Source organism: Eleutherodactylus coqui, chromosome 5 (assembly GCF_035609145.1).
Source record: "Eleutherodactylus coqui strain aEleCoq1 chromosome 5, aEleCoq1.hap1, whole genome shotgun sequence".
Taxonomy (NCBI): Eukaryota; Metazoa; Chordata; class Amphibia; order Anura; family Eleutherodactylidae; genus Eleutherodactylus; species Eleutherodactylus coqui.
The window spans coordinates 24,695,954-24,723,336 of NC_089841.1; the positions used below are offsets into that span (position 1 = coordinate 24,695,954).

The following is a 27,383-nucleotide window of genomic DNA, read 5'->3' on the forward strand; positions in this document are numbered from 1 at the left end:
AAAATCATACATCGTAATAAGCCCCGCCCCCTGATGTGTTGGTACTTTGCGATAAATAAGTGGGTTTTAGGTTGCAGTTTGGGCACTCGGTCTCTAAAAGGTTCGACATCACTGCACTATAGTATCAGAGTTCAGACAATTTTTGGATAAACCTTACTCCCAGTCAAATCACCCGTCCCCTGAACAGCTAACCTCTTACTTTCACGATATTACATTTCCCATTCTTCCTAGCTCATTCTTAGAATACTTGGCTGCAAAAATCACCCCAGGAGAAGAAGTCACAGAAGCTAAAAAAAACATTGAAAATTAATAAACAGCCGGGACCAGATGGCTTTTCTTCTTCTTACTATAAAAATTTTCCCCCCATTCTGCACACACATCTTGCAAATTATTTTAACGCCGTCTGAGATGGACAGCAAATAGGTCAGACTTCTCTTTTGGCAGCCATCTCCATGATACCAAAGTCTGAAAGAGATTTGCTAGATAAACAGAACTACCGTCCCATATCCTTAATAATGTAGACATGAAGCGTCTTACCAAAATTTTGGCCTCTCGTTTAAGTGCAGCTTTACCATCATTAATAGGGTGAGGTACTGAGGGGCGTAGTGGTGGATGGTCGCTACGTCACCCCTGGGTTCCGGTATTACGCATAAGGGGGCTGGAGGAGGGTCACGTCCCGCTATTGGGACGTGGGAAAACCTGGAGTGTAATGTGGTCTCCAGCAAGCAGTTGCTGGAGATCTGTTCTTTAAAAATCCGGGGCTGTTTTTTTTGGAATGGATGTCAAGTTGGTAGTGGTGCCATCCATTCCACCTCCTCCACTACAGGGTGTGGGCGAGGTCAATCAGCCCAGGGGCTGAGACTGAGCCAGAATGGGGCATATAAAAGGTAGCAGATGCACGGCCACAGGGGGGGACTAAGATGACTGCTGAACCCGGGCAGCCTGTGTGACCGGCTGGAGTCAGGAGCCTGCCTTGCGCTGCACTTACCAAGAGCGACCTGGTCAGGCCGGGACGGCCTGAGAGCTGTATGTTTGGACTATAATTTTTGTTTGCCTGAAGCTAAGGCTGGACTTTTGTTTTCTGTTATAAAATAAACGCAGGTCACGCCTGCTTTTGGACTACAGACGCTGGTTTTCCGTCTCTGATTGCCGCCAACCCGCACGCTACCAAGCTGTCCTCCCACATATGGTGTTTCGGATGCGGGCAAGAATTGACACCAGCGGATAACACTGCATGTCCTGGGTAAAAGCCGCTGGCGCCCTATCTAAAAAGACTGCGGCCATGGAGGCCCTGGTGTGACAGCTGGTGCAGATTTGTTTACAGCAACAAAACGCCCAGGCAGAGGCACGGCAGATGCAACAAGAGACTAATCGCCTCCTAATGGAGCAAATGGCAACACTGCGGGAGGTGGTGGTGAAGCAACCGCCTGCAGTCACAGCAAGTCAGAGCACCCACCCCCAGGGGGCCCAAGAGGGACAACCATCCGCAAGGGCCTCGGTGCAAGCTGCGCTGAAAAAGATGACTGCCGCAGATGACGTGGAAGCCTACCTGCACGTCTTCGAGAGGATTGTGGAGCGAGAAGGGCTGCCCACGGACCAATGGGCAGATGTCGTGGCCCCTTTTCTGTCAGGGGAGGCCCAAAAAGCCTATTACGATCTGAGTGAACTGGACTCCCATAACTACGCCAAACTGAGGGCTGAAATACTGGCACGACTGGGAGTGACCATACAAGTGCGTGCAGGCCAGGGTACATGCCTGGAGGTACTCGGAGAGCCTACCACCGCGGTCCCAAATGCTTGTCTTGATACACCTTGTCTCCAAGTGGCTTCAGCCAGAGGACTGCACTCCTCCGCAATGGTAGTGAGGGTCGTCCTGGATATCTTCCACCGTTCCTTGCCACCTGCTGTACAGCGTTGGGTGGGACAGGCTGGGCCGACTGACGCCAACCACCTCGTGAACCTGGTTGAGAGGTATTGTGCCACGGAGGAACAGTTACAAGCCTCTACGAGACGGGGCCACGCCAGAGAGGAAAAGGGTCCCCGTCGAGATGGTAAGACTGTACCATATTCTGCTCCCAGGGGGCCTATGTGGAAAAAGGGAGGGGGCTCAGGGGGCGAGCCAGTGGTTGGCTCACACCAGGGCGCTCGAGAGCGGGACTCCTGATGCCTACAGTGCTGGCGGTGCCACGAATGGGGTCATGTTGCAGCACACTGCCCCCTAGGCTCCGAGCCCATGGACTGCAGCTCTGGGCGGAGGGTCTCCCTGTACGCACGCCCCGCGCTCGCCGCCAAAAACCTGTCCGAGGATGAGCCGCAGGTATGTTCGGTGAACATTGGGGACTTCCTGATACAGGCTCTGTTGGACTCCGGGAGCCTTGTGACCCTAGTACATGGTTCGTTGGTGAACTCAACCTCCTACAATGGAGGCCAAGTGGGTGTACTGTGCATCCACGGGGGCACTCGGGAATACCCCACCGCTACCGTACCAATAGCCACCCCTTGCGGCACCACTACCCACGAAGTAGGAGTGGTTAAGTCCTTAATGCATGAGGCTATTATCGGAAGGGACTTTCCACTGGGCCTTGTGGAGGAAAAGGACTTTGGACAATAAAAATGTGGTTAATAATGTGTGTCAGGAGGTAAACCCTGAGCCGTATGACCCGGACACGGCTGGGCCCGCAGGCGGGGTGACCATCCGTGACGATGACAATTGTGCCCTAGCTGATTGGCTGGTGACACTGAAAGCCCGGCAGACGTTCCTGCCATGCCAGAACTTGAGGTGTCGCGTGAAAATTTCTGGTCTGCTCAGCTGAAAGACCCAACATTGATCAGGGCCCGTGAGGCCGTAACAAAGGTAAACGGGGTACCTCAAACTCTAGGTGGGAGTGAAGCATACCCGTATATAGCTGTTAACAATGACATGTTGTACCGAGTGGATAAGGTGCGCGGGGAAGAACTGGAACAGCTAGTGGTACCCCCACCCTATCGCCAGGTAGTTCTCGACCTGGCTCATAAACATGAGCTTGGAGGTCATCTGGGGGCGGAAAAAACCCGCGAACAAGTGTTGCAACGGTTCTATTGGCCCGGGGTACATGAGGAGGTTAAGCGGTATTGCCCCTCATGTCCTATATGTCAATTAACGGCCCCTAAACCTTATTTCAGGAGTCCATTGGTGCCCTTACCCATTATCAAGGTACCATTGGACTGGATTGCCATGGATTTAGTCGGCCCAGTAGTGAAGTCCGCTAGGGGACATCAGTATATACTGGTCATTCTAGACTATGCCACGTGGTATCCGGAGGCAATTCCCCTAAGAAACACCTCCTCCAAACTCATTGGCCGAGAGCTGTTCCAGATGTTCTCCCGCATCGGTATTCCCAAAGAGATCCTTATCGATCAAGGAACTCCGTTTATGTCAAAAGTAATGAGAGAGATGAGCAAACTTCTAAAGATTAAACAACTGCGTACCTCAGTATATTACTCGCAAACTGACGGCCTGGTCGAGAGGTTTAATAAAACTTTGAAGAGTATGTTAAAAAGGGTGGTCAGCCAAGATAGAAAGGATTGGGATTGTTTGTTGTCAGCCTTGATGTTCGCAATACGTGAGGTTCCCCAATCCTCCACAGGTTTTTCTCCATTTGAACTGCTGTATGGTAGACACACACGCGGTCTCCTCGACCTCAGCAAAGAAACTTGGGAAAGTGAACACACCCCCTACAAAAGTGTGGTAGAACATATTTCAGTAATGCTGGACAGGATAGCAGCTGTCATGCCCATCATAAAGGAACACTTGGAACAGGCACAAGTGGCAGAAAGTCGAGTCTATAACAGGTCGGCCAAAGTCAGAACCTTTCACCTGGGGGATAGGGTGTTAGTTCTGGTGCCTACCGTAGCGAGCAAGTTCTTAGCCAAATGCCAGGGGCCCTATGAGGTGCTTGAGCGCATAGGAGAAGTCAATTATAAAGTGTACCAACCTGGCAGGAGGAGGCCGGAGCAGGTGTACCATGTGAATTTGCTTAAACCCTGGAAAGAACAAGAGTCTCTGGCAGCGGTAAATGCGCCGAGCAGCGAAGTTTTTGTGAAGTCCATGGACAAAGCTCCTGAAGTAGCTATCTCAGGGTCCCTATCTAAGGTGCAAAAACAGGAGGCAAAGGAGTTGGTACTTCAAAACGCTGATGTGTTTTTGGAACTACCGGGACGTACGTCAGTGATCAAACATGACATCGTCATGGAACCCTACGTACGGGTCCGGATGAAACCCTACAGAATTCCTGAAGCACGTAGACAGGCTATATCAGAGGAGGTAAAGAAGATGTTGGACCTTGGGGTCATTTAAGTGTCAAAAAGTGAATGCTCTAGTCCCATTGTCCTGATTTCTAAGCCCAATGGCACCTTGAGGTTTTGCAACGACTTCCGGAAGTTGAACGAAGTCTCTAAGTTTGACTCTTACCTGATGCCACGAGTATATGAGCTAATAGAAAGGCTAGGACATGCCAGGTTCTTCTCTACCTTGGACCTAACTAAAGGGTACTGGCAGGTACCACTTACCGACGAGGCCAAAGAAAAGACTGCCTTTTCTACTCCCGAGGGACTCTTCCAGTATGTCTGCCTACCTTTTGGGCTACATGGGGCACCGGCTACGCTCCAAAGAATGATGGATATCATCCTGAGACCTCACCGTCGGTATGCCTCTGCCTATCTGGATGACATCATTATATTTAGCAACGACTGGGAGAGTCACTTGGCAAAAGTACAAGCGGTAGTTAATTCCCTCAGGGATGCAGGGTTAACGGCAAACCCCAAGAAGTGTACGTTGGGAGTGGAAGAAGCACGTTATTTGGGGTACATAATAGGACGAGGAGTTATTAAGCCCCAAATTAATAAGGTAGAGGCCATCCAAAACTGGCCCCAACCATTGACCAAGAAACAGGTGAGGGGTTTCTAGGAATTATAGGCTACTACCGCTGGTTCGTCCCTAGCTTCGCCACCATAGCAGCGCCCTTGACAGAGCTAACAAAAGGAAAAAGTTCCACCATGATCAAGTGGAATAACGAGCCCGAGCAGGCATTTCGGAAGTTAAAGACAGCCCTGTGTAGAGAGCCGGTCTTAATTACTCCCGACTTCAGCAAAACATTTGTAGTACAGACAGATGCGTCTGATGTAGGTGTGGGGGCTGTCGTTTTCCCAAGCGGTTAGAGGCGAGGAGCACCCAGTCACCTATCGTAGTAGGAAACTTACCCCCGCAGATAGAAATTATAGCATTGTGAACGAGAGTGTCTGGCGATAAAGTGGGCTTTAGAGTGCCTACGGTACTATCTGCTTGGACGACATTTCAGATTGGTGACAGACCACTCCCCTCTCACCTGGATGAGTCAGGTCAAAGAGCGAAACGCTCGGGTGACGAGGTGGTTCCTTACTTTACAAAACTTTAAATTTGATGTAGCGCACAGGGCTGGCAAGCTACAAGGAAATGCGAATGCGTTGTCCCGAACCCACTGCTTGAGTAGTAAAAGTGTTCGCCCCTACGGGTTCGAGCAGAGGGGGAGGGTTTGTGACGTACTGAAGGGCGTAGTGGTGGATGGTCGCAACGTCGCCCCTCGGTTCCGGTATTACGCATAAGGGGACTGGAGGAGGGTCACGTCCCGCTATTGGGACGTGGGAAAACCAGGAGTGTAATGTGGAGATCTGTTCTTTAAAAATCCGGGCCTGGTTTTTTTGGAATGGATGTCAGGTTGGTAGTGGGGCCATCCATTCCACCTCCTCCACTACAGGGTGTGGGCGAGGTCAATCAGCCCAGGGGCTGAGACTGAGCCAGAATGGGGCATATAAAAGGTAGCAGATGCACGGACACAGGGGGAACTAAGATGGCTGCTGAACCCGGGCAGCCTGTGTGACCGGCTGGAGTCAGGAGCCCTGCCGTGCGCTGCACTTACCAAGAGCGACTTGGTCAGGCCGGGACGGCCTGAGAGCTGTATGTTTGGACTATAGTTTTTGTTTGCCTGAAGCTAAGGCTGGACTTTTGTTTTCTATTATAAAATAAACGCAGGTCACGCCTGCTTTTGGACTACAGATGCTGGTTTTCCGTCTCTGATTGCCGCCAACCCGCACGCTACTGAGCTGTCCTCCCACAATAGGTAAGGACCAAGTAGGGTTCGTTCCCAGATGACAAGCTCCAGACAGCATACGTCGAAACACCCATCTCATCCACATGTGTCACACAGAACAGTGACCGGTGACATCAGATAGTGGTGACAGTAGTGACAGAATAGTGACCGGTGACATCAGATAGTGGTGACGGTAGTGACAGAATAGTGACAGGTGACATCAGATAGTGGTGACAGTAGTGACAGAATAGTGACAGGTGACATCAGATAGTGGTGACGGTAGTGACAAAATAGTGAGCGGTGACATCAGATAGTGGTGACGGTAGTGACAGAATAGTGACAGGTGACATCAGATAGTGGTGACAGTAGTGACATAATAGTGACTGGTGACATCAGATAGTGGTGACGGTAGTGACAGAATAGTGACAGGTGACATAAGATAGTGGTGACAGTAGTGACAGAATAGTGACCGGTGACATCAGATAGTGGTGACGGTAGTGACAGAATAGTGACAGGTGACATCAGATAGTGGTGACAGTAGTGACAGAATAGTGACAGGTGACATCAGATAGTGGTGACAGTAGTGACAAAATAGTGAGCGGTGACATCAGATAGTGGTGACGGTAGTGACAGAATAGTGACAGGTGACATCAGATAGTGGTGACAGTAGTGACATAATAGTGACAGGTGACATCAGATAGTGGTGACGGTAGTGACAGAATAGTGACAGGTGACATCAGATAGTGGTGACGGTAGTGACAGAATAGTGACAGGTGACATCAGATAGTGGTGACAGTAGTGACATAATAGTGACCGGTGACATCAGACACGTCTTCTATGGTCTAGATGGCGGATAGAGTTATGTCGCTCACCGACGGATCCTCCGTGTTGCTCCCTACCATTTCTGCGTTCGCTCCGGACGCTCCGCAGGTTTTTCTCCTCTTCTACAACTTCTGACTTGCAGTGAATGTAATAAACAATGGCGCTGCTCTCCATAGACGGCGCTTCCCTGTGTGGGAGACTCACACCGACCTACAGATGACAACGTGCCGCCTTCTTCCTGTCACTGCAGAAAGCCCCTGAGCTACCGTCTGTCTGAGATCCCTCAGTGGACCCCTTCCTCACAGCTCCTATAGGACTCAGTGCCCAGTGCAGGGTTACAGTGATTAACCCTTAAACTCCTAATTGTCCCCCCTGCTGTGTGAGGAGCACATGTCACCTCTCAGGCAGTGAAAGAGTTACAGCTGGTAACTTCAGGGAGAGACTCCCATCATCCACCAGGGGGCGCCAGCTCCTTCATGAGGACCCATCTTACAACCTGCTGATGCCAGAAGGTCTCACAACACTACTGTACCTCCACTGGGGGTAGATGCTGGAATGGAGGGGCTCATGGGTGCTCTGAAAACAGGAAGTCACATGGTCGGAGGTCACATGACTGTAAGGGGAGGGGTTTACTAATAATGCGTTCTGTGGAGAGTGGAGAAGAGGAGGCTGCTGGGAGGGCTGTACGTAAAATGCAGGAAGACTTGGTCTTGTTGCCCCAGGATTCCTTTTTCTCTGTGTGGGGATGCTGCCCCCTCTTGGTCAGAGGGTCCCAGTCCTTCACCCCTCAGGATTCCTCTTTCTCTGTGTGAGGATGCTGCCCCCTCCTGGTCAGATCATCTGGTTCTTAAACGCCCACGATTCCTCTTCCTCTGTGTCGATGCTGCCCCCTCTTGATCCGAGGGTCCTGGTCCGTCACCCCTCGGGATTTCTCCTTCTCAGTGTGAGGATGCTGCCCCCTCCAGGTCAGAGGGTCCCGGTCCTTCACCCAACAGGATTTCTCCTTCTCAGTGTGAGGATGCTGCCCCCTTCTGGTCACAGGATTTCGGTCCTTTCCCCCCCCCAGGATTTCTCTTCCCCTGTGTGGGGATGCTGCCCCCTCCTAGTCAGAGGGTCCCGGTTCTTTACCAGCCAAGATTTCTCTTCCTCTGTGTGAGGATGCTGCCCCCTCCTGGTCGGTTTGTCTCGCTTCTTCACCCCACAGGATTTCTCTACCTCTGTGTGAGGATGCTGCCCCCTCCTGGTCAGAGGGTTCCAGTCCTCCACCGCACAGGATTTCTCCTTCTCAGTATGAGGATGCTGCCCTCTCCTGGTCAGTGGGTCCCGGTCCTTCTCCCCCAGGATTTCTATTCCTCAATGTAAGGATTCTGCCCCCTCCTAGTCAGAGAGTACCAGTCCTTCACCCCAAAGGATTTCTCGTTCTCAGTGTGAGGATGCTGCCCTCTCCTGGTCAGAGTGCCCTGGTCCTTCACCCCCCCCCCCCCCCCCCCCCCGCCCCCCAGGATTTCTCTTCCTCTGTGTGCGGATTCTGCCCTCTCCTGTTCAGTTTCTCGCACTTCTTCACCCCACAGGATTTCTCTTCCTCTGTGTGAGGATGCTGCCCCTTCTGGTCAGAGTGTTCCAGTCCTTCACCCCACAGGATTTCTCCTTCTCAGTGTGAGGATGCTGCCCTCTCCTGGTCAGAGGGTTCCGTTCCTTCATCCCTCCAGGATTTCTCTACCTCTGTGTCGATGCTGCACCCTACTGGTCGGACAGTCCTGGTTCTTCACCCCCCAGGATTCGTCTTGCTCTGTGTGAGGATGCTGCCCCCTCGTGGTCAGAGCGTGCCGGTCCTTCAGGATTTCTCTTCCTTTGTGTGCGGATGCTGCCCCCTCCTGGTCAGAGGGTCCCGGTTTTTCACCCTCAATGACTTTGCTCCCTCTGTGTGAGAATGCCTCCCCCATCCTGGTCGGAAGGTTCTGGTCCAAAACCCCCCAGGATTTCTCTTCCCCTGTGATGGGATACTGCCCTCTCCTGGTCAGAGGGTCCTGGTCCTTCACCACCCAGGATTTCTCTTCCTCTGTGTGAGGATGCTGTCCCCTTCTGGTCAGAGGATCCCAGTCCTTCACCCAACAGGATTTCTCCTTCTCAGTGTGAGGATGCTGCCCCCTCCTGGTCAGAGGGTCCCGGTTCTTTACCCCCCATGATTTCTCTTCCTCTGTGTGAGGATTCTGCCCCCTCCTGGTCTTAGGGTTCCGGTCCTTCATCCCTTGAGGATTTCGCTTCCTCTGTGTTGATGCTGCCGCCTACTGGTCGGAGGGTCCCGATCCTTCACCCCCCAGGATTTCTCTTCCTCTGTGTGAGGATGCTGCCCTCTCCTGGTCAGAGGGCCCCTGTCCTTGACCCCCCAGGATTTCTCTTCCTCTGAGTGGGGATGCTGCCCCCTCCTGGTCCGTCACCCCAAAGGATTTCTCTTCCTCTGTGTGAAGATGCTGTCCCCTCCAGGTAGGAGTTTCCCGGTCCTTCACCCAACAGGATTTCTCCTTCTCAGTGTGAGGATGCTGCCCCCTCCTGGTCTCAGGGTCGAGGTCCTTTATCCCACCAGGATTTCTCTTTCTCTGTGTGAGGATGCTGCCCCTCCTGGTCAGAGGCTCCCGGTCCTTCACCTAACAGGATCTCTTCTTCTCAGTGTGAGGATGCTGCCCCCTCCTGGTCACAGGCTCCAAGTCCTTCACCCACCAGGATTTCTCTTTCTCTGTGGGAAGATGCTGCCCCCTCCTGGTCTTAGGGTTCTGGTCCTTCATCCCTCGAGGATTTCTCTTCCCCCGTGTTGATGCTGCCGCCTATTGGTTGGAGGGTCCCGGTACTTCACCCCCAGGATTTCTCTTCCTCTGTGTGAGGATATTGCCCCCTCCTCGTTAGATGGTACCAGTCCTTCACCCCGCAGGATTTCGCTTCCTCTGTGTTGATGCTGCCGCCTACTGGTCGGAGGGTCCCGATCCTTGACCCCCCAGGATTTCTCTTCCTCTGAGTGGGGATGCTGCCCCCTCCTGGTCCGTCACCCCAAAGGATTTCTCTTCCTCTGTGTGAAGATGCTGTCCCCTCCAGGTAGGAGTTTCCCGGTCCTTCACCCAACAGGATTTCTCCTTCTCAGTGTGAGGATGCTGCCCCCTCCTGGTCTCAGGGTCGAGGTCCTTTATCCCACCAGGATTTCTCTTTCTCTGTGTGAGGATGCTGCCCCTCCTGGTCAGAGGCTCCCGGTCCTTCACCTAACAGGATCTCTTCTTCTCAGTGTGAGGATGCTGCCCCCTCCTGGTCACAGGCTCCAAGTCCTTCACCCACCAGGATTTCTCTTTCTCTGTGGGAGGATGCTGCCCCCTCCTGGTCTTAGGTTTCTGGTCCTTCATCCCTCGAGGATTTCTCTTCCTCCGTGTTGATGCTGCCGCCTACTGGTTGGAGGGTCCCGGTACTTCACCCCCAGGATTTCTCTTCCTCTGTGTGAGGATATTGCCCCCTCCTCGTTAGATGGTACCAGTCCTTCACCCCGCAGGATTTCTCTTCCTCTGTGTGAGGATGCTTCCCCGCTCCTGGTCAGAGCGTCCCTGTCCTTCGTCCCCCACGATTTCTCTCCCTTTGTGTGAGAATGCTTCCCCCTCCTGGTCGGAAGGTCCTGTTCCATAACCCCCCAGGATTTCTCTTCCCCTGTGGTGGGATACTGCCCTCTCCTGGTCGGAGGGTCCTGGTCCTTCACCACCCAGTATTTCTCTTCCTCTGTGTGGGGATGCTGCCCCCTCCTGATCGGAGGGTCCCGGTACTTCACCCCCTGGATTTCTCTTCCTCTGTGTGAGGATGCTGCCCTCTCCTGGTCAGGGGGTCCCGGTCCTTCACCCCACAGGATTTCCCTCCCTCTGTGTGAGAATGCTTCCCTCTTCTGGTCGGAAGGTCCTGGTCCATAACCCCCCAGGATTTCTCTTCCCCTGTGTGGGGATGCTGCCATCTCCTTGTCATAAGGTGCCAGTCTGTCAACCCCCAGGATTCCTCTTCCTCTGTGTGAGGATTCTGCCCCCTTCTGGTTAGAGGGTTCCGGTCTTTCGCACCACAGGATTTCTCCTTCTCAGTGTGAGGATGCTGCCCTCTCCTAGTCAGAGGGTCCCGGTCCTTCACCGCCCAGGATTCTTCTTCCTTTGTGTGAGGATGCTGCCGCCTCCTGGTCGGAGGGTCCCGTTTCTTAACCCCCTGGATTTCTCCTCCTCTGTGTAAGTATGCTCCTCTCTTCTGATCAGAGGGTCCCAGTCCTTCATCCTTCTAGAATTTCTCTTCCTCTGTGTCGATGCTGCGCCCTACTGGTCGGTGGGTCCCGGTTCTTCACCCTCCAGGATTTCTCCTCTGTGTGATGATACTACCCCCTCCTGGTCAGAGGATTCCAGTCCTTCACCCCACAGGATTTCTCCTTCTCAGTGTGAAGGTGTTGCTCTCTCCTGGTCAGAGGGTCCTGGTCCTTCACCCCCCAGGATTCCTCTTTTTCTGTGTGGGGATGCTGCGCCCTCCTCGTCAGATCATCTGGTTCTTCAACGCCCACGATTCCTCTTCCTCTATGTGAGGATGCTGCCCCCTCTTGGTCCGAGGGTCCTGGTCCTTTACCCCTCGGGATTTCTCCTTCTAAGTGTGAGGATGCTGCCCCCTCCTGGTCAGAGGGTCCCGGTCCTTCACCCTCCAGGATTCCTCTTCCCCAGTGTGGGGATGCTGCCCTCTCCTGGTCAGAGGGTCCCAGTCCTTCATCCCACAGGATTTCTTCTCTGTGTGAGGATGCTGCCCGCTCCTGGTCAGAGGGTCCCTGTCCTACACCCCCAAGGATTTCTCTTCCTCTGTGTGAGAATGCTGCCCCCTCCTGGTCGGAGGGTCCAGGTCCTTCACCCCCTGGATTTAGTATCCTCCTGTATCCTCAGTGTAGACCCGGCTGCAGTAAAGGACTCTTATTTAAAGGCCTTTTATATCGGCAGATACATCGCTGGTCGTTCAACCAGAAATAATTTAGAATCGTTCCGTCTTTTACATTCGCCGTATAAGTGACTGAGACGGAGCGACCGAGCGCTGATTAACCCTTAATACCTGCAGGAAATGAGCAAAAAGCGAACAATTTTCTCGTTCTCCGTTCTGTCGTCTGGCAGTCACACTGAATGATTATCGCTCACTTTCACTCATTTGAACAATGATTGTTCCGTTTACAATCACCCTTAGACCTCGTTAATCACGGTATAACGCTATAATTCATTAAGTCAATGGCTCCTCGTAGACCTGCGTTCGATCACAGCGATGGGCGGCGCTTTCCAGACCCATAATTGAGTGCTGTCTGCTCATTATCTCCCATCGCAATGATTGGGAGTGCTAAAATGTGCCATTAGACACAGGAAGCTGCAACCAAAAGTAAAGTTGCAGCAAAGCGCTGTGTTTGAAATTGCAGGATGCTTTGCCGCCTTAGGGTGGTTTCGCATGGGCGGTCTCCATGGAAGTCTATGGGAAGTGCGCAAATGTTCAAGAGAATGCAGGAAACACTCTGCAATTCTGCTAGGAAAAGAGCACACCTGCGGATCATTAGGCTAAATAGCCCTTTAACTTAGGATGTGAAAATGCACAGTAAAGTGCGCAGACAGGCGCAAAAGTGCTTCCATACCCAAATACGCCCGAAAAACACACATACATAAAATAACTGACTCAGAAGGAAAGACGCACAGTGAAACCCCACAGATAGCAAAAACTTTCCAAAAATTCTACTCTCAACTATATAACCTGAACCTAGAAGAAGATCAATCGAACGAAACAAAAAACAGGAAACTAAACGAACTACTTGCCTCCCTGGACCTTCCCCAATTAAAACAAACAGAAGCAGACTCCCTAATCGCGCCAGTGACTTTGGAGGAAACTACTTCTGTATTGAATAGCTTCTCTCTTCACAAAAGCCCAGGCCCGGATGGATTACCCTTAATCTATTATAAAAAATTTCAGGACATACTCTTACCCCACCTAACTCTATCTTTCAATGCACTGTTAGCGGGTTCACATTTGCCGAGGCAGACGCAAGAAGCCTGTATTACACTTATATACAAGGAAGGTAAAGATCCACTATCATGTGGTAGTTATAGGCCAATTTCTCTTCTAAATCTAGATATCAAACTATGGGCTAAAATCCTCTCCAAACGAATAAACAAATTTATCCCCAACCTAATAAATGAAGAGCAGTCCGGTTTTGTCACAGGAAGAGAAGGTAAGGACAATTCGTCTAGACTTCTTCACATAATTAGCTATGCCAAAAAACAAAAAATCCCCTTAGTTTTCCTAGGTATAGATGCCGAAAAGGCTTTCGATAGGGTAGATTGGAATTCCTGCGTGCAGCCTTGGCTAAATTTAACTTCCCCCCCGCCTAATTGAAGCGATCTTCACACTATATTCAAACCCTTATGCCAAAATCAAAGTAAACGACTCCTTTTCTCCACCTTTTTCTATCTCCAATGGAACTCGCCAAGGCTGCCCACTCTCCCCAACCCTCTGTATCCTTTCGCTAGAAATCCTGCTTCAATTGATATGCCTGAACGAAGACATCCAGGGAATTCACCTAAAACACCTTTCAATCAAATCCGTAGCCTTTGCCGACGATATCCTGTTCGTTCTCAGCAACCCAGAACAAGCCCTCCCAGTATTAAAAAGCATCCTCGACCTTTATGGATACATTTCCAACTTTAAAGTCAATGAAGCTAAGTCGAAGAATACTAAATGTATCTCTATCTCCTGAAGTCGCCAAAAAACTAAAAAGAACCTCAGGTTTCACTTGGTCTGAGACTTCCATCGAATATTTAGGTGTCAAAATAACAAAAAATCTAGATCACCTTTTCGATAGAAATTTTGTCCCACTCTTAGAAAATATCTCATCTTCCTTGCAAACATATGACCTACCAGTAATCTCTTGGTTCGGCCGAAGAAACCTCCTACAAACATACATAGTCCCTAAGATCTTATACAAAATGCAAATGCTCCCAATCTACCTCCCGGACTCCTTCTTTAAACAGATCAGAACAAAATTCTCCAAATTCATATGGAAAAACAGGAGACCCCGTCTAACACACAACTTACTGGCACAGAAGAGGGAATTTGTGGGAATTAATTTGCCGGACATGTCTCGCTACTATAACTCAATCCAACTAAACAGATGGCTGGAGCTTACCAACCCCTCAAAAAATAGAATAGTGAGAAACTTAGCGCAGGCCACCTATGGCAAATAGTTTTTAAGAGACATGTGGCTCCCCAAACAAAATACTTACAAGAAGACCACATTTGATCCGCTTTTGAAAGGCGCATGCAAGATGTGGGATACTCTCCGCACCGACCTAGCGCCGCACCCTTCTCCGGTGGCCCCCCTGTCTCTGATACCGGACTATCTGGGATTAAAATTGGACCCCCACACAGAGAAATTATGGTCCGCCTTTGAGAAGCTTACTATCACTGACCTCTGGGTGGCTCGAATACCCAGAGGTAAACAATACGTAGAAAACTTGCTTTCCCAGACTTTATTGCCACCACTCAACCCCTTAACCTACCACCATCTCTACATAACACTAGAGAAATTTATCCAGACCTACCCATCCTCACGCTCGTACACAGAGTTGGAACGAGTAATAGCAACTTGCAGCAACTCCAGCAGGAAACTTTCACGAATCAAAAAGAAATTCATAACAGCGCAATTTACCAGCAGACCAGCTTACATTCTCTCCTGGGAGAAGGAGCTCAACATTAATCTTTCAGACGAGGACGTGAGAGTCGTGCTGGGTAGCTCACATGGCCATTCCACATGTGTTAGGCTACAAGAAAATCACTTCAAGTTATTAACAAGATGGTACAGGACTCCTGAGTGGCTCTTTGCCTATAAACTGGCTGACTCCAACCTCTGCTGGCGCGGATGCGGTCAGGTGGGCTCCTTACTACACATTTGGTGGACCTGCCCAGTAATAAAACCCTTTTGGGACCAAATAGAATTAAAGATCCAAGATACCATAGCTAACTCCTTCCAACTCCTACCTGAACATGTTATATTAGCCAAACCATCCTCAAGCTACAATCCTGGTAAGACTAACTTAATTACTCACCTCATAACAGCGGCCAAGGCACTGATACCTAGAAAATGGCTAACATCTGACATTCCTACAATAAACCAGTGGCTTGCCAAAGTAAACGAACTTTGCAGATTTGAGGAACTCACAAGTAAGTCCTCAAGAACACACGACAACTTCCTATTAACCTGGAAACCATGGTTGTCAAAAAAGTTCTCTCAATCACAATTAAACTAGGGACCCCTAGTCCACTGAAGACTCTGATGGATTATCATGATCTATCAGTGCCACACACAGTTATTGCTGCTCACACTTGAACATCTCCTTCTCAGAACAGAGATCCGAATTCTACTCCTCTCCACACCTTCCCCCTCCACCTTTCCCCCGTCCATCCGCTACCGCCTCTTCCCCCTTGCTTTGTTTATTGTTTCTCTTATTCTTACTCATATTATTTTTAAAACCTTTTACTCCCCATTTCTGTGTTTTTTTTTGTTTTTTTTTCTCTTCCACGATCCTTACTTCATGATTGCTCAGTGCTCTTATATCTCTATTATTGGTTATCAAAATTTAAAAATTAGTGACCATACTGATTTACTAGCATTGTATGTACATAATAACCATCCCGATTACCCTTTTATGACATATCAATGTATGTCAATCTTTTTGAACATGTTAATAAAGAAAGTATTTACAAAAAAAAATAGGAATAATGAACAGGCCTGGAGACCCTTTAAAGGACCACACGCTTACATCATGTGCACCAAAAAGGTTTTAATTTTATTTATGTGGGTAAAAGTTTATATAAGGTTTCAAAGACAGGAAGTTGGGTCATTCAGGGTCTTGTTACAGCATTGAGTGTGCTGATAGGTCATTCTCATAGGGAGGTATTTGTGAGGTAGCTGTGAGATCATTCACAGGGGAGTTGCTTCCCTTGAGCATGCTCTATTCATTCTTGACTTGTCCAAAGGAGATACTTCCTGTTTCTCTCCAGCCATTTCCTGTCCTTTAACACAAAAACATTCATTTTGGCCATGCAGCTATAGCTTGAGCCCGGGAGATGTCTTCTGCTAGTCAAAACTGGTTTGACCTGGTTTTGGAAACAATATACTGCTCCTTCAATTCTTGTGGGGAATGTTCCCTTCCCCTCATCTTAACATCTTCACAGCTTACAACAGAAAATACACAAAATGGCGAACCTCTCATAGTCATTCTCCCACAAGGGGTTAAACTAAACCTTTTCTATATACCAGACAGCATTATGAGATAAGACAAACAGAAGATCAGATAGTCTCTCAGACCACTTCCCTTGCATTCCTTCTCACTGAAATCATAGTGGCTTCATTGTATATTATAATTATACCTTAAAAGGTGTAACTGATGTTAATCATTTTTAGTGGTAGCCTATCATGTATTGTAATTATTCTTGGAGGTAGATACTTTTCCTGTGATGTCATTTATGGTATATAAACCACATACACCTTTGAATAAATTAGAAATCATTTGATACCGCAACAGGCTGTTGTGATTTGTATTTCTCTAGGGGCCCTGACTTCTACACGAGATCTGAGATTGTCTTCTCCTTGGTAAACACATAAATTTTCCTTACAGTTAATTAGGCTTAATTTTTTTATAGGGAAAGATTTATGCTAGAAAATATAACCACAATGTATCATATTATTTCTATTCATTACAGAGGTATATATGACCCATTATATGCAGGCAGTTCATGCATCACATTTCACTCTCCCTCTTGATACTATATATAAAAAGAATATATAAACAAGTGAATCTATCATATCATTTTTATTCTATTACCAAGGCCCTCACAATCCACTATATACAGACAACCTATGAAATTAATTTTATTTAATATATTTTTGAAGTACATGTATTTTATTGAGCTGTACATTTCCAACTCATAAATTTGCTGTTGGTTCCGCTGTCCAGCTACCATGTATTCCATACTTCCAACCCTATCGGCTGATTACCACATTCTTTCACTGTATTCAGAGCCCTTCATCTTGTACATCTCTGGATACATCCTTACTATCCATAGGACCATTGCTCGTTAGCCTCCTTGCACCCAACTGTTCATGTGCACTCTTTTAAAAAAAAATTCCCGCCTTCACTGCTGGCAATATAACCCCACTCCCCCCAGCAATCCAGTCCACACCAATCATTCTTCTTTCTAACAGTGTGGCTAGAACTCCATTCCTGAAGCCTCCGGTAAGTCTAATTTTCCCATTTTATTTTCCTTGGTATTGGCACAACACTCTTTCCAGCTGTTAGCGCCTCATCCAGCAGAACTACCCACATCCCTCCCTTTCCAGCTGCTTCAGCAATTAGAGCTGCACCCACCATCTATCCGCAATGTTTCCCTTGCCTTTTCCCCGTTGACACTTTAATCACCTTTCTCCTTCAATTCAGCAGTACTACCTTCTGGCATAAACATTTATACACTTACTGTTTCTAGTTGTCCAGCTGTTAATCTGCTCCACCGCTGTGCCCCTTGCTGTTATATAGTTTTACATCTCTTACTAATAATAATCAGCAAACTAGCAGTATTTTCTCCAATAAAAAAAAAAAATTCTACCTCTAATTTACAGTTATAACCAATTGTGCACGATATTCCCCATGTTTATAATTACACTCATTCTGCCTTGTTTTTAATTAACTTGGGTCAGATATCATGCATATTTTACATCGGTCTATTTGTTTATTTTTAATCGGTCCATACCATTTGTTTTTGCTACTGTTAGAGAAATCTAGTCCCTTTAAGAAGGCCTGATATCTGTAAGACTTCAGGAAGGGTCACGCTGACCTTTGGAAAACTCTCAACTAATTATAACATAGTACAACTTCTTGGAATTGTAGAGACATATTTTGGCCTCCGTACGTTATTGTCACAAGAAAATCCTGCTTATAATCCATGGTATGTGGGAGATAGACACGTTTTAGGCAATACAATCCTCCCTCCTCTATTTATGATCCATCTATATATATATATATATATATATATATATATAAAGACGAAAGCCCTCACTGACTCACTCACTGATTGACTGACAGACTCGCCAAAAGTTCTCCAACTTACCGATGTCGTAAAAACATGAATTTTGGCACAAGCATAGATTATCTCCAAAATAGGAAAAGTAATTGGGTCCCAACTCGATTATTCAATTCTAGCGCAAAAGAATTGGCGCCAACATTTTACGTACATAATCTAAATCTCTCACTTCCCAATGTCCTAGAAACTTAAAATTTGGCACGGGCATTGAATATGTCATAAATAGGAAAAGTTCATGGGTCCCAACTCGATTATTCAATTCTATGCACAAAAGAATTAGCGTCAAATTTTACGTACGGAATGTAATTTTCTCACTTTCCGGTGTCATAGAAATGTGAAATTTGGCACGAGCATTGATTATGCCATAAATAGGAAAAGCTAATGGGTCCCAACTCGATTATTCAATCCTATGCACAAAAGAATTAGCGTCAAATTTTACGTACGGAATGTAATTTTCTCACTTTCCAGTGTCATAGAAACGTGAAATTTGGCACGAGCATTGATTATGTCATAAATAGGAAAAGCTAATGGTTCCCAACTCGACTATTCGATTCTTAGCGCAAAAGAATTAGCGTCCACATTTTGCGTACAGAATTTAATTCTCCAACTTCCCGATGTCGTAGAAACATGAAATTTGGCAAAAGCATTGATTATGTCATAAATGAGAAAAACTAATGGGTCCCAACTCGATTATTCAATTCTAGCGCAAAAGAATTAGCATCCAAATTTTACGTACGGGATCTAATTCTCTCACTTCCTGATGTCGTAGAAACATGAAATTTGGCATGAGCATTGATAATGTCATAAATAGGAAAAGTTAATAGGTCCCAACTCGATTATTCAATTCTAAGCGCAAAAGAATTAGCGTCCAAATTTTATGTACGGAATCTAATTCTCTCACTTCCAGGTGTCATAGAAACTTGAAATTTGGCACGGGCATTGATTGTGTCATAAATAGGAAAAGTTAATGGGTCCCAACTCGATTATTCAATTCTATGCGCAAAAGAATTAGCGTCCAAATTTTACATACGTAATCTAATTTTCTTACTTGAAATTTAGCACGGGCATTGATTATTATGTCATACAAGGGAAAAGTTAATGGGTCCCAACTCGATTATTCAATTCTAAGCGCAAAAGAATTAGCGTCCAAATTTTATGTACGGAATCTAATTTTCTCACTTCCCGATGTCAGAGAAACTTAAAATTTGGCATGAGCATTGATTATGTCATAAATAGGAAAAGTTAATGGGTCTCGACTCGATTGTTCAATTCTAATCGCAAAAGAATTAGCGTCCACATTTTACGTACGAAATCTAATTCTCTCACTTGTTGGTGTAATAGAAACTTGAAATTTGGCACGGGCATTGATTGTGTCATAAATATGAATAGTTAATGGGTCCCAACTCGATTATTTAATTCTAAGCACAAAAGAATTAGCGTCCAAATTTTACGTACATAATCTAAATCTCTCACTTCCCAATGTCATAGAAACATGAAATTTGCCATAAACATTGAATATGTCATAAATAGGAAAAGCTAATGGGTCCCAACTCGATTATTCAATTCTAAGTGCAAAAGAATTAGCGTCCAAATTTTACGTATGGAATCTAATTCTCTCACTTCCTGATGTCATTTTATATAAAGGAAACGTCGCATGGTTACCGCCCGTGGTGTTTCCTGGGTAACGCAGAGAACTATGCAAAATGGTGAACATATGTTTTTCCTCGGTATCTCTAAAGTAACCCACGACTTCATAAGATTTTCTGTGTGAACACCAGATAAACACCAGTACCAAATTAACTCGGGCGAAGCCGGGTATATCAGTTAGTACATAATATTAGTCTGTTTACCAAATCACAATCTATATATATAAAACTGAATGTATGCGTGTCTATCTGTCTGTGTGTCTGTCTGTTTGTCCTTTATGCGCTACTACAGCTTTCATCCGAACGCCATGAAACTTTGGGAAGTTGTTGAGTACATTCCTGGGAAGATTACTGACATAGTAGATCTATCCTATGATAAATAGCGCGCGTGCATCGTCGACAGTTACGCCCCCCCCACGTAGATCGTTTGATTTCCATCATTGCCACTAATTCTCTCACTTCCCGATATCGTAGAAACATGAAATTTGGCACGAGCATTGATTATGTCATAAATAGGAAAAGCTAATGCGTCCCAACTCGATTATTCAATTTTAAGCGCCAAAGAATTAGCGTCCAAATTTTACGTACGGAATCTAATTCTCTCACTTTCCGATGTCATAAAAACTTAAAATTTGGCACAAGCATTGATTATGTCATAAATAGGAAAAGCTAATGGGTCCCAACTCGATTATTCAATTCTAAGCGCAAAAGAATTAGCATCCAAATTTTACGTACGGAATCTAATTCTCTCACTTCCTGATGTCATCTATATATATATATATATATATATATATATATATGAATGTATGTCTGTCTGTCTGTCCTTTATGCAGTACTACACCATTCATCCAATCGCCATGAAACTTTGGGAAGTTGTTGAGTACACTCCTGGGAAGATTACTGGCATAGTACAACTATCCTACGATAGGTGGCGCGAGTGCGAGCATGGTCGACAGTTATGCCCCACAGACAAAGATCATTTGCGTTCCATTTCAAGCATGAAAGCAAAAGGGATTACAAGAAAGCGTGTTCAACTACAAAATGATGCATCCACCGAACGTTTCACAAGACAATTGCTGGATATTGAGAATGCTGAGGTAAAATGAAAGCTGTGCTGTGATTGGTTGCTATTTCTTATACTGCTGAGGTAACATGAAAGCTGTGCTGTGATTGGTTGATACTTCTTGTACTACTCAGGTTACATGAAAGCTGTGCTGTGATTGGTTGCTATATATTATACCGCTGAGGTAAAATGAATGCTGCGCTGTGATTGGTTGCTATTTTTTATATTGCTGAGGCAGAATAAAAGTTGCGCTGTGATTGGCTGTTATTTCTCTTACTGCTGAGGTAACATGAAAGCTGTGCTGTGATTGGTTGCTATATATTATACTCCTGAGGTAACATGAAAGCTGCGCTGTGATTGGGTGTTATATATTATAAAGCTGAGGTAACATGTAAGCTGCGCTGTGATTGGTTGTTATGTAGATATATACCTACCTTTGAGGCTGGAGCTGCTGCCGGACTTGCTGTTTGTTTATTTGGTTCCCTTACCACCCTCTTTAGCCGGAATCCAGTGATAAGCACTAGGATTCTGAGCCTAGACAATTAGTATAGGGCATTTATCAGTACCTTTTACTTGGTGGGGTGTGATATTAATTAGGGATCCTATAGTCACGGTACAGAAAATTATTCAGGTTGAGGAAATAGAATTCTTTACTATTAGAGACATATCTGTGTCTCATCCCTCACTAGTACTGTGTACGATCTGGCAGTATACCATCTGGGCAATTGGCATGTAGACGTTTTCATCAACCAACGTCTGCAAGCCTTTAAAGCCCCTTCTTTTTATCTATTTGTCTAAACAGATGGTCATTATTCTACTGAGCAGATTTCTCCTCTTGGCAGATGCCCAATTACTCACGGCGATTACGTCAAGAGTTGGAGTTGTATTCTGCCTTTACACACTCAACGTGTAAAATTTTACACTTGATTGTCTGATCCTGTACATATCCAGTTCTATCTATATAGTGATGGCTCCTGAGGAATCGCGAAGGCGATAGAAACGCGTCGAGCTGAATATCGTATAAATCTAAGAATCTGGATAGGAAATCAGTTTTTTTGCTGAAATTTATTGTGGTCATGCAACAAGGATTATAGAATTAGTATGCACTACCGTATAATGAAGCCAAGACAAGTGAATTGACACTGGTCAGGCCATAACGACTATCGTCCACCAGTGATAGCATTCACTGTAAGATACTTATCTTAGGCTGACAGTGTGTTCGGTTCTGTGTGTGATTATACAGACCTTTTGTTCATACATACGATAGTGCATAAAGGTTAATGAATCATCTGGACACAAACTATTACGGAAATTTTGTTTTGTCTCTTATAAGGCCCTCTTTTCTTGCATATTATTTTATATAAGGAGAATTAAAAGTTAAGTTTTAATATATTAAAGGATTTCAGTCTGTGAAAACAAGTAATAAGCCTACTGATCCCCCTGCACCTGTGCTTCTAGATATATAAAAATGAATGTATGTATGTCTGTCTGTCTTCGCAGCAACGCACGACGGGTAAGCTAGTAACTATATAAACTAACAGATACAGCGATTCTTCACGAACCCCCGAGCACATAATCTGTTCGATACTTTGATACTTTTACTCTCCACCGATGATTTGTACTTTTTTGTGCATCTCTTTTCCTTTCTCCCATTTCTTTTACTCTATTTACTCTCCTATCTTAATTATTGTACCTTACCCAACTGTTTGGGAGGAAGGGGCTGTGTCCCTGAAATGCATCATTACTGTCTGTTTTAGTTAAATCAATAAAGAAAAATCAAGGTAATTCTGTTGTTTCAAAAATGTTCTTGGTGAAAAGAGTAACGCCGTAAGTCCACAAATATTAATTTTCTGCAAGTTGTCACCATAAGCGTGCTTGGGATCTAGCAGTATGTCTCTGTTTCCTGACACATTAAAGGGGTTAATCCTTCCTCTCAGGGAGGTGATTGGCACAGAAAACCTTTCCTACGTGAGTCTTACTGGATTACGGAGATGTGCGCCCGGGTTCTGTTATGCCTGAAGTCTAAGTAAGATCTTATGCATTCCTGTTGGCAGTATCTACCAGATTTGTAAATGTTTGCACCCTAATGTGGACTATTATGTCGCAGCAGATTTCCCAAGTTGTCACTTATGTATAAAACTCTTGGCTCTCCTGAAATCTGGTGTGTTCAGAGCTCATCTGAGTGTGAAACATGTGGAGGATTTGCTTTATCGGGCTGTGCGCCCCAAGTTGTATAGTCCTGTATAAATAAAGTCTGATATGTTACACTGAAGTTGTAGAACCTTTCCCATGTGATCACAGCTGTATATTACTGTGTGCGACTCTTCCTAGTATATGACCCTATAGTGATGAGATGGAGGGGAGACGCCCTTGCTGGGCTCAGTGGTGGAAACATCATCTAAAAGGAAGAAGAAAGATCGGCCCAAATACAAACATGTAAGTTATACAAGTAAATTTTTATGAACAGTTAGAAACAAGTTTAGAGACGCAGTTATATGTATCAGTGTGAAATATTCTATGTACACGGCTGATAATAAAGGTGGGTTATCTGGATGCTAATTTGTTTCTGACTAACAGCTCATCATCGGTAAATACATACATTTCTTATTCATCACTTAGTGCTCTAAATTACTTCCCTTTTTTTGTATGACATGTGACTACTTTTTTTTTAACCTTTTTTTTGTATGGTTTGACAAAACAGGTTTAAAAAGATGTCTTCCCTCCTATGTGAGTTTTTTGATGTCGCAGTAAACATAATTTCCATGTAAAACATTTCCCACATTCTGAACAAGAAAATGGCTTCTCTCCTGTGTGAATTCTTTGATGTCGTAAGAGATATGATTTCACTGTAAAACATTTCCCACATTCTGAACATCCAAATGGCTTCTCTCCGGTATGAGTTCGCTGGTGATTAATAAGGGCTGATTTCTGTGTAAAACATTTCCCACATTCTGAACATCCAAACGGCTTCTCTCCAGTATGAGTTCGCTGGTGTTTAACAAGGTCTTTTTTCATTGTAAAACATTTCCCACATTCTGAACAAGAAAATGGCTTCTCTCCTGTGTGAATTTTTTGGTGTTTAACAAGGTCTGATTTCTGTGTACAACATTTCCCACATTCTGAACAAGAAAATGGCTTTTCTCCTGTGTGAATTCTCTTATGTGTAACAAGGTCTTTTTTCATTATAAAACATTTCCCACATTCTGAACAAGAAAATGGCTTCTCTCCTGTGTGAATTATTTGATGTTGCAAGAGATATGATTTTCCTGTAAAACATTTCCCACATTCTGAACATCCAAACGGCTTCTCTCCAGTATGAGTTCGCTGGTGTTTAACAAGGTCTTTTTTCATTGTAAAACATTTCCCACATTCTGAACAAGAAAATGGCTTCTCTCCTGTGTGAATTTTCTGGTGTTTAACAAGGTCTGATTTCTGTGTAAAACATTTCCCACATTCTGAACAAGAAAATGGCTTTTCTCCTGTGTGAATTCTCTTATGTGTAACAAGGTCTTTTTTCATTATAAAACATTTCCCACATTCTGAACAAGAAAATGGCTTTTCTCCTGTGTGAATTCTCTTATGTTTAACAAGGGCTGATTTTCCTATAAAACATTTCCCACATTCTGAACATCCAAACGGCTTCTCTCCAGTATGAGTTCGCTGGTGTGTAACAAGGTTTTTTTTCATTGTAAAACATTTCCCACATTCTGAACAAGAAAATGGCTTCTCTCCTGTGTGAAGTCTTTTATGTGAAACAAGGCCTGATTTCTGTGTAAAACATTTCCCACATTCTGAACAAGAAAATGGCTTCTCTCCTGTGTGAAATCTCTTATGTGTAACAAGGCCTGATTTCTGTGTAAAACATTTCCCACATTCTGAACAAGAAAATGGCTTCTCTCCTGTGTGACTTTTCTGGTGTATATCAAGGGCTGATTTCGCTGCAAAACATTTCTCACATTTTGAACATGAAAATGGCTTCTCTCCTCTGTGAGTTCTCTGATGTCTAACAAGGTTTGATTTCCATGTAAAACATTTCCCACATTCTGAACAAGAAAATGGCTTCTCTCCTGTGTGAAATTCTTGATGTCGCAGGAAATGTGTTTTGTGAGCAAAACATTTCCCACATTCTGAACATGAATATGTCTTCTCCCCTGTGTGAGTTCTATGATCTTCTCCCCTCCTGTGACATCTATTCTGCTCATCAGTCTGTGATGAATCAGAAGATGGGACCTGTATGAGAGGATCAGATGATGGATCTTTGCTGTGAAGGGCTGAGGAGATATCTGGGATAATGGCAGGTTCTTCATATGTATCTTGTGTGATACCGCAATCCTCTGCTTTACAATCTGCAGATATCAGATGTCTCTCTGAGCTCCCGATACCGTCATCTGCCAAGAATAAAGTTGATTATTCTTTAATACTATAGACTTTAAAAATGATCTTGATATTTTATAACATTTCTATACAAATAACAAGTCATGTAGAAAAAGGTAATCATCATCAATGGGTGCTTTTACACAGGCTGACAGCTGCTAGAGCTATGACTGAAGAGAGCCATTATGGATGACTGTCTGCCCATGTAAACACGGATCCTGACAGAGAAACTGAGTGAGAATCGCGCAACTTTCGAAGTCACTTGGTTTGCAGCTCACTTAAACACCAAGTGATTGTCAGTGAAGAACAAATCATCAAAAACTACAGATGTGAATTGGGACTTAAAAGTAGCTAATTCTGGTTTCCATCAATATAGGGGATCTGGGGATCTGATAAGGGTCATGAAGAGTAATTTGCAGAGTCCTCCACAAGACCCGGGCTCCTGTCCTCGGTAGCTACAGGAATAGTATATTCCATACAGATGGAGTTCGGCCATTTCTGCACCAACATCAGTTTCTGTTTTTCCATAAAGAAATCTCCCATGAAGCCGGATGTCAGTAACACACGGTGTGCAGCAAATATAGAACTGCTCATCTGTAAAACAGCTTAGTGCATTCAATAATGCGATATGCTGTCACATCAGATCGGGGCAGGGAGGCATGTTCTTCCAGGCCAAGGTTTACGGTCACCATGTTTGCCGCTGCTCTCAAAGGTACGGGGACTCCTGCAAGTACTAGTGCTGACAGTCTTACTCACGGTACTGTCATGTCCCGCTCTCTCATAGGCTGACAGAGTGACCTCCCTCCCCGGCTCCAGCGTTCACTGTAGTTTGACTGACCGCACAGGGGGGAAAGAAGTGAGGTCACGTTGTGAGCTGGAGAGAGCGAGCCCACAATGGAGGATAATGGGGCAATGGAACATGGGGTCTGTTTGGGGGACATTGGAGGATGATGAAGCTGATACCTTTTGGTGTTTAAAGTTTATTCTGAGTCCCATAAGACTCTAGTTATGCCACTGATTGGGAGCATAGGAGGTCACAATACTAACTGAGGCCACAGAGTGGGGGTCATATTATTGATTGAAGCCTTAGAGCGAGTCACATTACTAATTGAGGCCATGGCGGGGGGCAATATTACATCAAGTAAGACCACAATGGGCATATTATTGGGTGTAAAGGGAGGTGGAGGGGCACTGAAATGTCAACTAGTGGTTGCAGCAGCAGCTTAATGGGAAGAGGGAGGAGAAGTAAGTTTTGTTGCAAGAAAACAGGAAAAAAATAATATATTACATACTTTTTAATTTATTCCGGGGGGGGAGGGGGTCTGAGATTTGCTCTAGGTCCCCATGGGTTCTTTGTATGCCCCTGCTTCTTCCTGCAGCCTATACACTTCATAGTTCCCGGTCATGCCGCAAGTTCGGGTCTGTAGACCTGCAGTCAGGCTGCGATACATCTGTAAACTGAGCCCTTAATGCGCTTGTCTGAAACTGGTCATAAAGGGGAAATACAGTTCCTGGTTCTGTTTACATGTACACAGCTTGGCTCAGTTGCTGTATTTACGTACCAAGCTTGGTTCTGGTATTGTATGTATGTACATCACCAAGCTTGGTTTTGGTGTTGTAATTATGTTATGACCTTGGTTCTGGTATTGTATTTATGTATTAAGGTTGGTTCTGGAGCTCTGTTTCCTGTTAAAAAAATAAACATGGATGAAAGGACACATTGTGGCCGGTCACACACAACCAGACCGTGCCCACCGACTGCAGCCAGTCGCCATGTAATTATGCCAGGTTTTTGTGTGGCCAACTGCGCCGAGTGTTTCCACCCTGCGGGTTGCTTCACACGAGCGTGTTTTTGTGCGCACATCAGTGCGTGACTATGTACGTGCAAAAACACTCGTGAATGCAGGTCCATGCATTGTTTTCAGTGGAGCTGCGACTGCTGCCGGCACCCCTGCATTCTTTTTCAGGGAAGGGCTTTACACATAAGCCCCTCCCTGAAAAAGAAAACCTTTAGTGTAAAAAAATAAGAAATATACCTACCTATCTGCGGCTGCCGTGACCCCCACAAGGATGGAGAACACATCTGCTGCATGCGGCAGATTTTTCCTTCATCCCTCTAGTAAAAATAATTCTCCGCTGCTACATCGTCCACATCTGTGACAGATGCAGCAGAGGAATTCTTCAATTCTCTACCGCAGCTGTCACACTTCATTCGGATTTTTAGGGAAG

General features: G+C 45.7%; 1 protein-coding gene across 3 annotated transcripts in view; it reads right to left on the reverse strand.

Annotated features, from left to right (window-relative positions):
- Positions 1-27,383, reverse strand: part of LOC136627321 (zinc finger protein 585A-like) — a 368,397-nt gene that overhangs the window by 179,373 nt on the left and 161,641 nt on the right. The window contains exon 7 of one of the 3 annotated variants that reach the window (XM_066602327.1): positions 23,218-25,168. The exons of the other annotated variants lie outside the window; for them this stretch is intronic. Within the exon in view, the coding sequence (XP_066458424.1) occupies positions 23,484-25,168 (1,685 nt within the window). The 3' untranslated portion in view covers positions 23,218-23,483. Of the gene's footprint in view, positions 1-23,217; positions 25,169-27,383 lie in introns of those variants that run through there. 3 annotated transcript variants of the gene reach the window in all.